The sequence below is a fragment of the Dromiciops gliroides genome, chromosome 4 (assembly GCF_019393635.1).
Source record: "Dromiciops gliroides isolate mDroGli1 chromosome 4, mDroGli1.pri, whole genome shotgun sequence".
In the NCBI taxonomy this organism is placed as follows: Eukaryota; Metazoa; Chordata; class Mammalia; order Microbiotheria; family Microbiotheriidae; genus Dromiciops; species Dromiciops gliroides.
Genome location: NC_057864.1, coordinates 276,729,377 through 276,741,796, shown reverse-complemented (window position 1 = coordinate 276,741,796; position 12,420 = coordinate 276,729,377). Strand labels below are relative to the sequence as shown.

At 34.8% G+C, this 12,420-nt stretch overlaps 1 protein-coding gene across 1 annotated transcript in view; it reads left to right on the top strand.

The window, feature by feature from the left end:
• The window catches only part of LOC122755023 (dystonin-like), a 646,765-nt gene that overhangs the window by 413,758 nt on the left and 220,587 nt on the right, over positions 1 to 12,420 (top strand). The window contains 14 exon segments of the mRNA XM_044003425.1: positions 2 to 97; positions 196 to 323; positions 3,283 to 3,376; positions 4,211 to 4,365; positions 4,841 to 5,303; positions 5,388 to 5,516; positions 6,353 to 6,430; positions 6,516 to 6,677; positions 6,784 to 6,888; positions 9,540 to 9,635; positions 10,322 to 10,447; positions 11,094 to 11,246; positions 11,473 to 11,627; positions 11,857 to 11,983. Of these exon segments, the coding sequence (XP_043859360.1) occupies positions 2 to 97; positions 196 to 323; positions 3,283 to 3,376; positions 4,211 to 4,365; positions 4,841 to 5,303; positions 5,388 to 5,516; positions 6,353 to 6,430; positions 6,516 to 6,677; positions 6,784 to 6,888; positions 9,540 to 9,635; positions 10,322 to 10,447; positions 11,094 to 11,246; positions 11,473 to 11,627; positions 11,857 to 11,983 (2,067 nt within the window).

Here is a 12,420-nt window from a genome sequence, read left to right as displayed (position 1 = left end):
GGCACTTTATAATCAATATTTACAATTTAAAGAAACAGAAATTCCACCAAAGGAGATTGAAAAGTCAAAAATTAAACGTCTCTATAAATTACTGGAGGTAAATACGCAACTTTCTTTTGACTATGTAAATTTCAATTTTTCATTCTTTTTTATGTATTTGTTTTAAGTTGCTCTTTTGTTTTTTGTTTTTCCAAGATTTGGATAGAGTTTGGACGCATCAAACTCCTTCAGGGCTACCATCCAAATGATATAGAAAAAGAGTGGGGAAAACTCATTATTGCCATGCTTGAGCGGGAGAAGACTTTACGGCCAGAAGTAGAAAGGTAAAAAAGTTAATGTTTTCATGTAGATATTGTCATGAATATTATCTTTTAGACATATTCCAAGAGATATCTAATGTCTCTAGGCTTTTTACCCCAAATCTCAGAACCTAGGATTATTTTAGTTTGCATTGCAGTTTGAGAAATGATTATGTTTTAAAAAATTCAGTTTGACCCTCTGCAAGCACCAGTTTTATCCTTCACTTTATTAATAGGATACACTTGCTTAGTTGTCCTTTTTATCAGCTAAAGGAGGACTATACTTGAAAGGAAAACTAAGGCTCCCCATTAGTGCCTAGGATATGAAAGGATCTTAGAGGCCCCTATTTGTAAGAATTTCAGAGGCCTGCAGCAAATATGGATTTCCAAGGGGAAGAAAAAATAGAAAAAGAGATTAGGAAGTTAGGTGGAATCTTTATTCAGCTTCCCAATCATCAGACACTTAATTCTTTTTGTTTTAGTTCAGATCACTATTTTCCATATTAGGTCTCCTAATTTGAGACATGGAGAATTAGATATGTGTCACAGAAAATGAGGTAAAAATGGTGTTTTTATTATTAGTAAAGTTTTTTGCAATATCACAATAACCAAATCTTTTCATAGCCCCTATCCTTGTGGCACCTGTAATCCTCTTTTCCTCTGCTTGCCTGTACCCTCTTATCTAGATTAGGTAAAAATAGGAATGATTCTTAAATAATACAAGGAGTTGGTGAAGGAAGAAAATCATGATTCTATTTTTAATTGATTGAAAATCATGATGCATCTTTCTTGAAAAGGACAAAGATAGAGTATATGAATTGGAAAGTTTATAGCCTAACATGATACCCATGTTTCTGGGTCATTAGGATCAAAATCATCTTGAATCATTTGGCATATGGCTTCCGCACTGATAATCAGGGTAATCAAAACTAGACAGCATATTTATTTACTAAAACAATGGAAAGCATCATTTCAAAATTGTAGTTTTGGAACTGAAGGAAAGTGAAAATAGTATCATAGCCTTAAGAGCTGGAAAGGATCTGAGAGGCTGTCTAGTTCAACCTCCTTTTACAGATAAGGAAACTGAGTCAAAGAAAAGTGCTTTGCTTGAGGTCACATAAGTATGAGGAGCAAAGCTGGGGTTTGAACTCAGATCCTTTAACTTCCAAATCTAGCAAGCTTTCCAGTGTTCTGCATTGCCAAATGTCTGGTTTTAAAAACTATATATTAATTAAGGAACTGCTTGACAATAAGGTTTTCAGTTAACTCAGCTATCTTTGGTATAGAAAAACCTGATGTTTCTTCTTTCATCCTAAAAGAATTATCAAGGGGTCAGAAAATTAGAGCTAGATATAAGCTTAAAAATTATTCATTCCTGCTGCCTTTTTTTGGAGATAAAACTGAGAACCAAAGAGAGAAATTTTTCCGTGATTTAGATATGCATGTGCTTTTATATTATTGGGGGGCAAGCAGGAAAAGCTATGGATTATGGGTTGGGCAAATGCCTTCATTTTCTTGACACAACAAGTTTGTTGGCATTACCTGGTCATTTCAAATAATCACTACCTGGCATGGAGTGGGAAAGAGGTAGAGTGAAGGAAGAGTTTACATACCACAAGAGGGAAAAAAATAAGTGAAGACAAAATTTGTGAGTTTTATCTTTATCTGCTGTCATAGCGGTTTGTTTGACTTAAACTGCACTCCCCCCCCCCCCCCGCCCCGCCAAAACATGAAGGCTAGTTGGAAACAAGCTTACTCAGGAAGACCTGAGTACAAATGTGGCCTCAAACACTTATAAGCTGTGTGACTCTGGGCAAGTCACTTATTCCTGTTTTCCTCAATTTCCTCATCTGTAAAATGAGTTGGAGAAGGAAGTGGCAAACTACTCAAGTATCTTTGCCAAGAAAACCTCAAATGCGGTTATGATGGGTTGGACATGACCAAAAAATGACTGAACAACAACTAAATATACCATAACGTAAAATATAGAATTTGTTAATTATTTAATTACTTCAATCTGCATAGACAAAATACTTCCTGTAATTTAGGAATAAAAATCTACTTTATTCCATCTGTAAATGAAATTTGTCACTATACACTGAATAACTAACTTTTATGGTTCTCTCCTTCACATTTTACAATGTAGACCTCTCCCTTTAACATAAATGTTATAGCTAAATACTTGTATTCCTTTAATTGAGGATCTGTTTTCAAAGAATGATCCTTAGAGTGGTCCAGATATTAGGATTTATCATTCTGCGAAGGGTCAGAAAAGATAATCGATATATATTTTATAGTAAGCCTTTTTAAAATTTTTTGAAACTGAGTTGTTGTTTTTTTTTTTACCTAGTCTACATGCAGTGACTCTTTGTAAAAGTATTTGGCATTATCCTTGTCAGTGACGCCCCAATCAGCCTGATTAGTCTGTACTTGTAGAGATTTAATGCAGGCTACAAAAGGCAAACCTCAACTGGCATATGCCTTGCTTTAGGCTAGATCCTTTTGAATAGTTATCAGAATATTATTTGCTGTGTGTTGAATATGCATGTTGAAGCTTATTTAAAGGAGGACACAATACTTCCGCATTCAGAAGCAACTTTTCTTCCTGGGAGCTGTACATTTTGTGGAGTTTCTTGACTTGGTCTTGGCTTTGAATTTATTTTAATGGCCCATGAGTGAACACTGTTCTGAGAATAAAAAATGCAGAGCAGCAGCTATAGTTATCACAGCAGTGATTCTGTTGTGAGTAACACCACCAGCACCCGCACCAGCATCGACTCAAATGAGAATTTTCTTTCCGTCCATTGTGGGCCAACTTTGATCAATTCTTGCATAAGCTTTGGCAATGAATCCCTTGATGGACACAGGTACTGTATGTTTGGGGTAGGACTTCTCTTTTATAAACTTTTGATTGTGTTATGTGTGGAGATAGCTTCCTTTAGTCCAGAGAATATAAAGCCATTAATGTTCTGTTTCCTTTTAGGTTGGAAGTGTTGCAGCAGATTGCCAGCCGAGTTCAGAGGGACAGTATAGTTTGTGAAGACAAATTGATACTTGCTCGAAAGGCCCTGCAGGCTGTAAGTCCTTGTTAAGGAGATGAGAGGGTTGGTGGGTAGTATGAAACTTGATTTACTGAAATATTCATTATTGGTTACTGGATTATTAGATAGTTGCCTTTTCAGAATGTTTAGATCTGCTTTTTAAAAAAAAATTTTTATATTGCATATAGCTATCTGCACTTTTTTTGGGGGGGTGTGGACCATCATCAAAATGAAAAAAAAAAGAACAACAACAAAGAATCTTTAAACAAATTTAAGTATTTAAGATATTTTTTTTAGTTTAGCCAGGACCTGTGATAAAAACAAACTTTTTTTATTCATTCATTTATATGGGTTTTTTTCATTCATTCATATATCTAGTCATTAATTTATTCATTTATTCATCTCTCTGTTCTCCCCCATATATCTTTCTCTTCTTCCCTCCCTTCCTCCCCCTCCCTTTCCCTCTCCCCCCATGTAGGTCTGTAGTTGTCTCCCCAATTTTACATTTAGAGAATTGCCTGGGGCACTCAGAAGTTAAAAACTTTCCTAGGGTCACTCAGCCAATATGTATTAGAGATGGTACCTGAATCCAAGGTCATCCTAACTGTGAGATGAGCCCTCTATCCATTATGCCATTAAAATTTATGGAACTAACAGCATGTATGACCTTGGGCAAGTCACTGAACCTGTCTGTGCCTCTTTTTTTTTTTCCCCATTTATAAAATAGACATCATAATACCTGGAGTATTGACCTCACAAGATTGATGTGAGGATTAAATAAGAGTGTATATAAAGCCCTTTGCAATACTTAAATCACTAGAAAAAAATGTCAGTTATGACTATATTGTTAATATTTGTCTTAAAATATAGGATTCTAAAAGATTAGAATCAGGGCTGCAGTTCCAAAATGAAGCAGAAATTGCTGGATACATACTTGAAAGTGAGAATCTTTTACGCCAGCATGTAATTGATGTACAAATTCTTATCGATGGAAAATACTATCAGGCTGATCATCTGGTACAGAGGTAAATAAACTCTATTTATGCCATATGTACATATATATGTATGTGTGCATGCATGTAAAATGTGCTGAGTTCAGAGTTAACCATCTTGGGAAAAGAGAATACATTTAAGTGATATGTCTTCTGCAATCTTTATCTTTTCTTATGTTGAGTGAATGTTACATTGATTATGTACCTTTCTATATTCATTGATTTACTTAAAGAAATTCCATACTTATCATAATGGATAGAAACAAATGACTAACTTTTAAATGCATCTACATATTGTCCCCTTAGTTCTTTCATCTTTAAAATGAGGAAGCTGGGTTAAATTTTTTCTAGCTATAATACTTCATGATTTTATTGAACATGAGTGGAAAAAGCACTAAACTTAAAATTCAAATGCAAACCATTTTTGAAAAAATGAACATAGGAAAAAATACTCTTCCGTTTGTAGTAATGAGATTTTTTTTTTTGAGCAAATGTAATTGCTTTTCAGGGTTGCAAAACTACGTGATGAAATTATGGCCTTAAGAAGTGAATGTTCTTCTGTGTACAGCAAAGGACGCTCCTTGACAACAGAACAGACAAAGCTTGTGATATCAGGAATAACACAAAGTTTAAACTCAGGATTTGCACAGACCTTAAATCCCTGTTTAAACTCGGGGCTGACCCAGAGTTTAACACCTTCACTTACCCCTTCCAGTGTGACATCAGGCCTATCATCAGGTCTAACTTCCAGATTGACTCCATCTGTCACCCCTGCCTATACGCCTGGCTTTCCATCAGGATTAATTCCAAATTTTGGATCGGGGGTAGACACCAATTCATTGCAAACACTCAAGCTGATGCAAATCCGAAAACCACTCCTGAAATCCTCTTTGTTAGATCAGAATTTAACTGAAGAGGAAATCAATATGAAGTTTGTTCAGGATCTCTTGAATTGGGTGGATGAAATGCAGGTAAACATCTTGACTTCAGCCTTCAACTCTCTTTGTTTCTAGCAATTCCCTGTTAACTCCAGGGCTTTTGTTTTTCTTTTAAAGGTGCAACTGGATCGAACTGAATGGGGTTCCGATTTACCAAGTGTTGAAAGCCATTTAGAAAATCATAAAAATGTTCACAGAGCTATTGAAGAATTCGAATCCAGCCTTAAAGAAGCTAAAATCAGTGAGGTATGTAAATCAAAAAAACATTACTTTTGTATAAATGTGCCAAACCCATCCTAATTCAATTCCTTGTCACTTCTTACCTAGACTATTAAGTTTCCCAATGTCCTCACTTCAAGTTTTTCTGCTTTCCCATCCATTCTTTATCCCACTTCCAAAGTGATTTATTTAAAGCACAAATCTAACCATGTCACTTGTTTATTCTGTAAATTCCAGTGGCTCCCTGTTAGCCCTGTAAGCAAATATAAACTGTTTTATTTGGCCTTTAAATCTCTTTGAAATATGGTTCCAGATTACTTTTCCAGCCTTATAACATATTATGCCCCTTCACTCACTCTCTGGTTCAGTCAAACTGGTCTTCTTAGTGTTTTTCATACGTGGCACTTATTTCTTATATCTTTGCCTTTGTAGTGGCTCTCTCCCAATCCTAAGATATACTACATCTTCCTTCACCTTTGCCTCTTAGAATTCTTAGTTTTCCTTCAAAATTCATCTCAAGTACCACTTCTGAACCTGACCTAATCTCCATAGCTACTACTATCCTCTTCCTCCCCACCAATAACCTCATATTTACTTTGTGTTCTGGATTTACCTATACATGTATATGTCTCTCCCAATAAAATGGAGACTTCTTGCTGGATGGGACTATTTTGCTTTAGTTTTTGTAGTCCCAGAACTTAGTACAGTGCCTGACAAATGGAAGGCTGTTAAATGCTTTTAATTGATTGCCTTACACATGGTAGCTGCCTAATAAATGTTAAATTGAGTTGAAACAAGTCATTTTATTTAACTCAAGATGCCTAACTCTTAAATGTTCATTTTCATGCTTCTATTTCACACAGATCCAAATGACCGCTCCCCTCAAACTCACATATGCAGAAAAGTTGCACAGATTGGAGAGTCAGTATGCAAAACTCTTGGTAAGATGAATCACACCTTTCTGTCCTCTGTGTGTGTGATATTGGCAGAGACACCATTTTTAACCTCTACTTTTTCCTTTAAAAGAATACTTCCAGGAATCAGGAGCGACACCTAGATACTCTTCACAACTTTGTCTCTCGAGCCACCAGTGAGCTTATTTGGTTGAATGAAAAAGAGGAAGAGGAAGTTGCTTATGACTGGAGTGAAAGAAATTCAAACATATCTAGGAAAAAGGAATACCATGCAGTAAGTATAACACTAGTGGTTGACTAGGGCAACTATACTTCATTTAAAAACCAGCTGTTTTAATAACCTTTTTCTTGTTCCCCCTATTTCCCCTCAACACTATTAGGAATTAATGAGAGAACTTGATCAAAAGGAAGAAGTGATTAAATCGGTTCAGGAAATAGCAGAGCAGCTACTTCTAGAAAACCATCCTGCCAGGCTAACTATTGAGGTAAGTTACTTAATGAATGCTGGCTTTTAATTAACCTTCAAGTTCTGCCTTTGGGAAATAAATGTATAAGTATGAACAATTTAAGGACCTTTTTTTTCCTAATAAGCAATTATCTTGAAACCAGGTTTCAAGAGTTTTGCATGTAGTTTTCAGTGGTATCCATACTACAACCCTATATAGACTTTTTTATGGTGAGGTCATTCTTGAATCTCATAAGAGGAAGTATATTTTTTAGTTACCAGGAAACTTTCATTCTGACAGATTTACCTATAGCATATTTCTGTGACATAAACTGGGATGTTGTTATGGCAAGGTTCCAAGGTAATTTCCACATTTCAAGTACAGAAGTAGCAAGACTATTTTGGGATGGAGTCAAGTTACATAGGTTGCTCAGTCCTGCAGGTTGATGACAGATATAGTGTTTGACTTACAAGATGCCAAAGGAAAGTGGGCAGGAACGTGGCAGGTTGAGCTTTGTGTGTGGGCAAGAGTATAAAGAGTTCAGACCATACTCTAAGTGATGTACACTTAATTATCAAGTATAATGCAAGAAAGGAGATTGGATCTAGGAATCTCTTAACTGAAGATTTCAGCCTTCTATGTGTCTGTGACCAAAAAGACAAAACTGCTTCCTATAGGAAACGTATTAGAAGTTCTTCTTTTGTATGAAATGTGATTGGTGTCTATCTGAAATATAGCTTACATAGTTGGTTGTTAAGAAATATGTAACAGAACTGAAAAAGAGCTAGAGAAAGGCAATTAAAAGTATTAAGAGGATTAAAGAGTTTCTGTGTAAGAAGAAACTGTAACAAAAGAGAAAAGGGGAAAAATTTTTGATAGAAATGTGAAAGCTGTTAGATTATATTATTGTAATTTGATAGTAATGATAAGGTATGGTTAATATATGAATAATCTTAACTTAATAATATTAACCAGTACCAAACTAATATTTGTTGTAAGGAATAACTACACACACAATATAGTATGTGTGTGTGTGCGCGCGCGTGTGTGTGTGCGTGCGTGCACGAGCATGCATAGGGGTGTGTGTGTATATATATATATATATATATATATATATATATATATATATATATATATACACACATACATATTATAATCCATTATCTATAAGTCATCTAAAATGCTCTATGAAATAATCACATTGATGTCTTATTATTTTTCAAGCAAGTTATTTTGAATGAGAAATTGATTATAATTGTGTGGGATGTAAACAGACTCCAAGTTGAGTCTCACTAGGTATATATAAACATTTCCCTTCTTCACTCATACCTCTACTTTTCCAATGCACAATCAAGTCCTATAAAGTTACTATGAGGGTAGTAAGCAACAACAGCAACAACAAGACCTTTCTGTATAACATCTAAGTGATATGTCTTAATCAAAGGAATGAGTTTTCACAGTTCAAAATGAAGTTACAGATTTTGCTCAAGGTAATCAGCATTTTGAGCACCCCCTGCTGGAAAACATTATATTGTAAATTCAAATAGTTATAATTTGATGTCTGTTTCTCTAACAGAAGAAGGTCATGTCCTTTTAAAATATACTACTTTTTAACATACCACTGATAGTACTGAAATAAACTCAAACTATGTAATGTTAGGTTTTTGGAGAATAATTTAAATTAAAAAAATTTGTAAATTATCTGATGAGTGTCAAGAACTATGCTGGGTGCAAAAGAGTCTACCAAAAGATAGAAAAGGTGATTCTCCTGGAAGAGTTTGCAGCTTTGTTGGAGAGATAAAAAGTGACAAGAGAATAATAGAGTACAGTGTTTTAACCTGTGCTATGGAAATTCAGAGAAGGAAAACACCATAAAAAGTAGTGGCTTTTTTGAAGCACACAAATAATACTACAATAGAAAGTGGAACTTGTGAAGATCCTTCAAAGGAAGTCATATAATAGAAAAAGAGGGAGGAAATTTGGGTATCTTGGAGGAGGGGAAATAAAACGAGATTGTATGAAAAATTTACAGAAGGCTACACTTGAGATTTTAAGTACTTATTTTCAGGGAAGAATGATTAAGTGTACATTTACTTATGTATTTAAGAAGAACTTCAGAGTTTAGAATTCAAAATCTATGATTTTTGTCATCTATCATCTGTCCGTTTGTCTTTCTAATCTGTCTAAAACATGACCTTAACCAAATCTTTTATTTCTATTTCTCTCTTACTTTATATTTTAGGAATAGAATTCTGAGCAGATAAGATAAGATGGATGTTTAGTTACCCTAATTTTTAAAAGTCCTATCCTTTATATTTATTTTTTATTACTTTGTTAGAAGTGAAGGAGAGCTACTTTGCTCATGTATTAGTATATACCCATAAATTTTATGGTTGCCAAAATACATTATATGATTATAAAACATCTCTCTTAGGATGCTAGCATATCTCATTTTATAAAAGCATGTTCTAGATGTTTTTTGTTTGTTTGTTTGTTTTTTTTGCGGGGCAATGGGGATTAAGTGACTTGCCCAGGGTCACACAGCTAGTAAGTGTCAAGTGTCTGAGGCCGGATTTGAACTCAGGTACTCCTGAATCCAGGGCCGGCACTTTATCCACTGCGCCACCTAGCTGCCCCCTAGATGGTTTTATTTGTTTCTGACCTTACTATAATTGTGATTTGTTTTAAAGGCATATAGAGCGGCAATGCAGACACAGTGGAGTTGGATTTTACAACTTTGCCACTGTGTTGAACAACATATAAAGGAAAACAGCACCTATTTTGAGGTATATTAATAATGCTACAAATAAAACTTATTGTGATTTAATGTCATTATAAATTGTTAGTTTGACTTAGAATAAAAGCCTGTTGTCTTATGCTATTAAATTATATTTTACTTAATTAGAAATCTTTGGTGTAATAGCACAATTTATCATGGAAAAGTTTTCCTTTATGGTCAGTTTTATACCTTGTAGTATGTGAAGAACTATTTGTAGAAAAGAAGTTTTAGGAAATATCTAAATCCTTAGTTGAGTAATGTTTGCTTTTTGCATAAATATTTCTTAAGGAAAAGTATGCTCCAAAGATGTAAAACAAAAGTTTACCTCGAACAGAGCTTAAAAATATTCTTCATATTTGTACCTGTATTTTATTGTCTGAACACCATAGAAACATCCTCCCACCATAATAATAGTATATTATATTAATTAATTAATTAATAATATTAATATTATTATTGATAGTATTTTATATATTATAAAATTGAGTGAGAAGTAGGCAGGAGTACAGACTAGAATTTAAAAATATACACACACACATAGAAAATGTGTATTTTCTGTGAGGATCCAATAAATATAGGTTTCAATTTTGTAAAATTGTAATTGTTAAGTCTGATAATCGTATACAGAATTTTAACTTGACGAGCAAAATTCTTTATTGCCGTCGTTTACATCTTTATGTCATCTCTTCCTAGTTTTTCAATGATGCCAAAGAAGCAACAGACTACTTAAAGAATTTAAAAGATGCCATTCAGAGGAAATACAGCTGTGATAGATCTAGCAGCATCCACAAGCTTGAAGACCTAGTCCAGGAGTCAATGGTAGGAATGGAAACTGCTGTGTGGGTTTAAAAGCACTGAACTCGTTTTATAAGAAAGAGTATAAATTGGTTTTCTTCATTGGATTCTTTTAAATTTTGGTACTCTCACATTTCCATGTGGGGGTAGGGGCAATTTGGACCTATGAGTTCATCAACATGGACTCTTTCTTTGGATGGATAATGCTGTCACCAGATCAGTCACTTCCATGGAGTCAGAGGGGTTAAGTGATTTGCCCATGGTCACATGGCTAGCACATGTCAGAGGCAAGACTTGAACCTTCCTGTTTCCGAAGCTGTTCCTCTATCTTATACCATATTGCTTCTCATTCTTGGCATATTTCTTCTTTGTTTTTTCCCTTCTGGGACTTGCCCAAGGTCACACGGCTAGTAAATGTCAAGTGTCTGAGGCCGAATTTGAACTCAGGTCCTCCTGAGTCCAGGGCTAGTGCTTTATCCACTCTGCCCCTCATTCTTACCATATTTCTTTCAAATTCACATGACCTTTTTGTGGTCACTGAATTATTGCCTTTCAGAGGTTATATTTAGTGAATTTTAAAAAATCACCTTTTGAGGGGTATTTTGATTTGTCTGAAATGAACTACTTTAAAAATTACTTACGTGTTTCCTTTAACTTTCTTAATATATAGGAAGAGAAAGAAGAACTTTTGCAGTATAAGAGCACAGTAGCAAGTCTAGTTGGCAGGGCAAAGACAATAATCCAGTTAAAGCCCAGGAACCCTGATAATCCACTCAAAACATCCATTCCAATTAAAGCCATTTGTGACTACAGACAAATTGAGGTAAGGGCCTTGAATCTCCTTGTGGCTGAGTTAATCACAAGCATGAACATTTGACCAAGAATGTTTGAAAATGGTGCTATCAATATTTTCTTTCCTTTTGTGATCTGTTACTTGATTGCTTATTTGTGAGATGAGAAACTTCCCTGTGTCCCCTTCATATGTGTTTTTTCAAAGAGTCGCCTAATTTTAACCTCATTATGTTGTTTGGTTCTTTGTTTAAAACTAGATAACCATTTACAAAGATGATGAATGTGTATTAGCAAGCAATTCTCATCGTGCTAAATGGAAGGTCATTAGTCCAACTGGGAATGAAGCCATGGTCCCATCAGTGTGCTTTACTGTCCCTCCACCAAACAAAGAAGCCATTGACACTGCAAACAGGTATGTGCCAGCCAAAGCAGAGAGCTAGAATAATGGACCTCTTTAATGTTTTCAGATTTAGAAAGGAAGGGAAAAAAAGGATTATTGAAAGGAAAACTTGTCATTGCTGCCAGAGGAATTTCACTTCTGTAAAACCCATGATGTCCCAATCCAGTACAAGTTATTACAAGAGGAGTATGTCTTTAGGTACTTCTGTACCATTACTTATAGATTCTTTGCTGTGTTTCAGAATTGAACAACAGTTTCAGAATGTTCTGGCCCTTTGGCATGAGTCTCACATAAACATGAAGAGTGTAGTTTCCTGGCATTATCTGGTTAATGAAATTGATACAGTTCGGGCTAGCAATGTTGCCTCAGTAAGTATAATAGTATCAACCATCCTGGCTATTTAAATTATTGGGGATAGCTATAACTTAGAGTAAGGACATGGCACCCAGTCTTGAAGAAAAGTTGGAACTTGTTTTAGAAATTTTGATATTTGCATTTAAATATCTGAAATGTCATCTATTATTATTTATTTCTCAGTTATAATCTTGCTGCTTCCAAAAAGCATTTGAGATTAGTGGCCCCTAGTATCTTCTCAGTAACATAGTATTCCATTTGAATAAAAACAGTCATATTTCAGAGTGGCATTTATATAATGTTTTGTAGTTACAAAAAGCCCTTTTGTGAACATTATCTCATCTGATTCCACTTCAGTCCTGAATTGACCTTGTTTTATAGATGAGGAAACAGGTTCATAGAGGTTAAATTGATTTGCTTAAGAGTGAATTAAGACTCAAATCCAGCATTT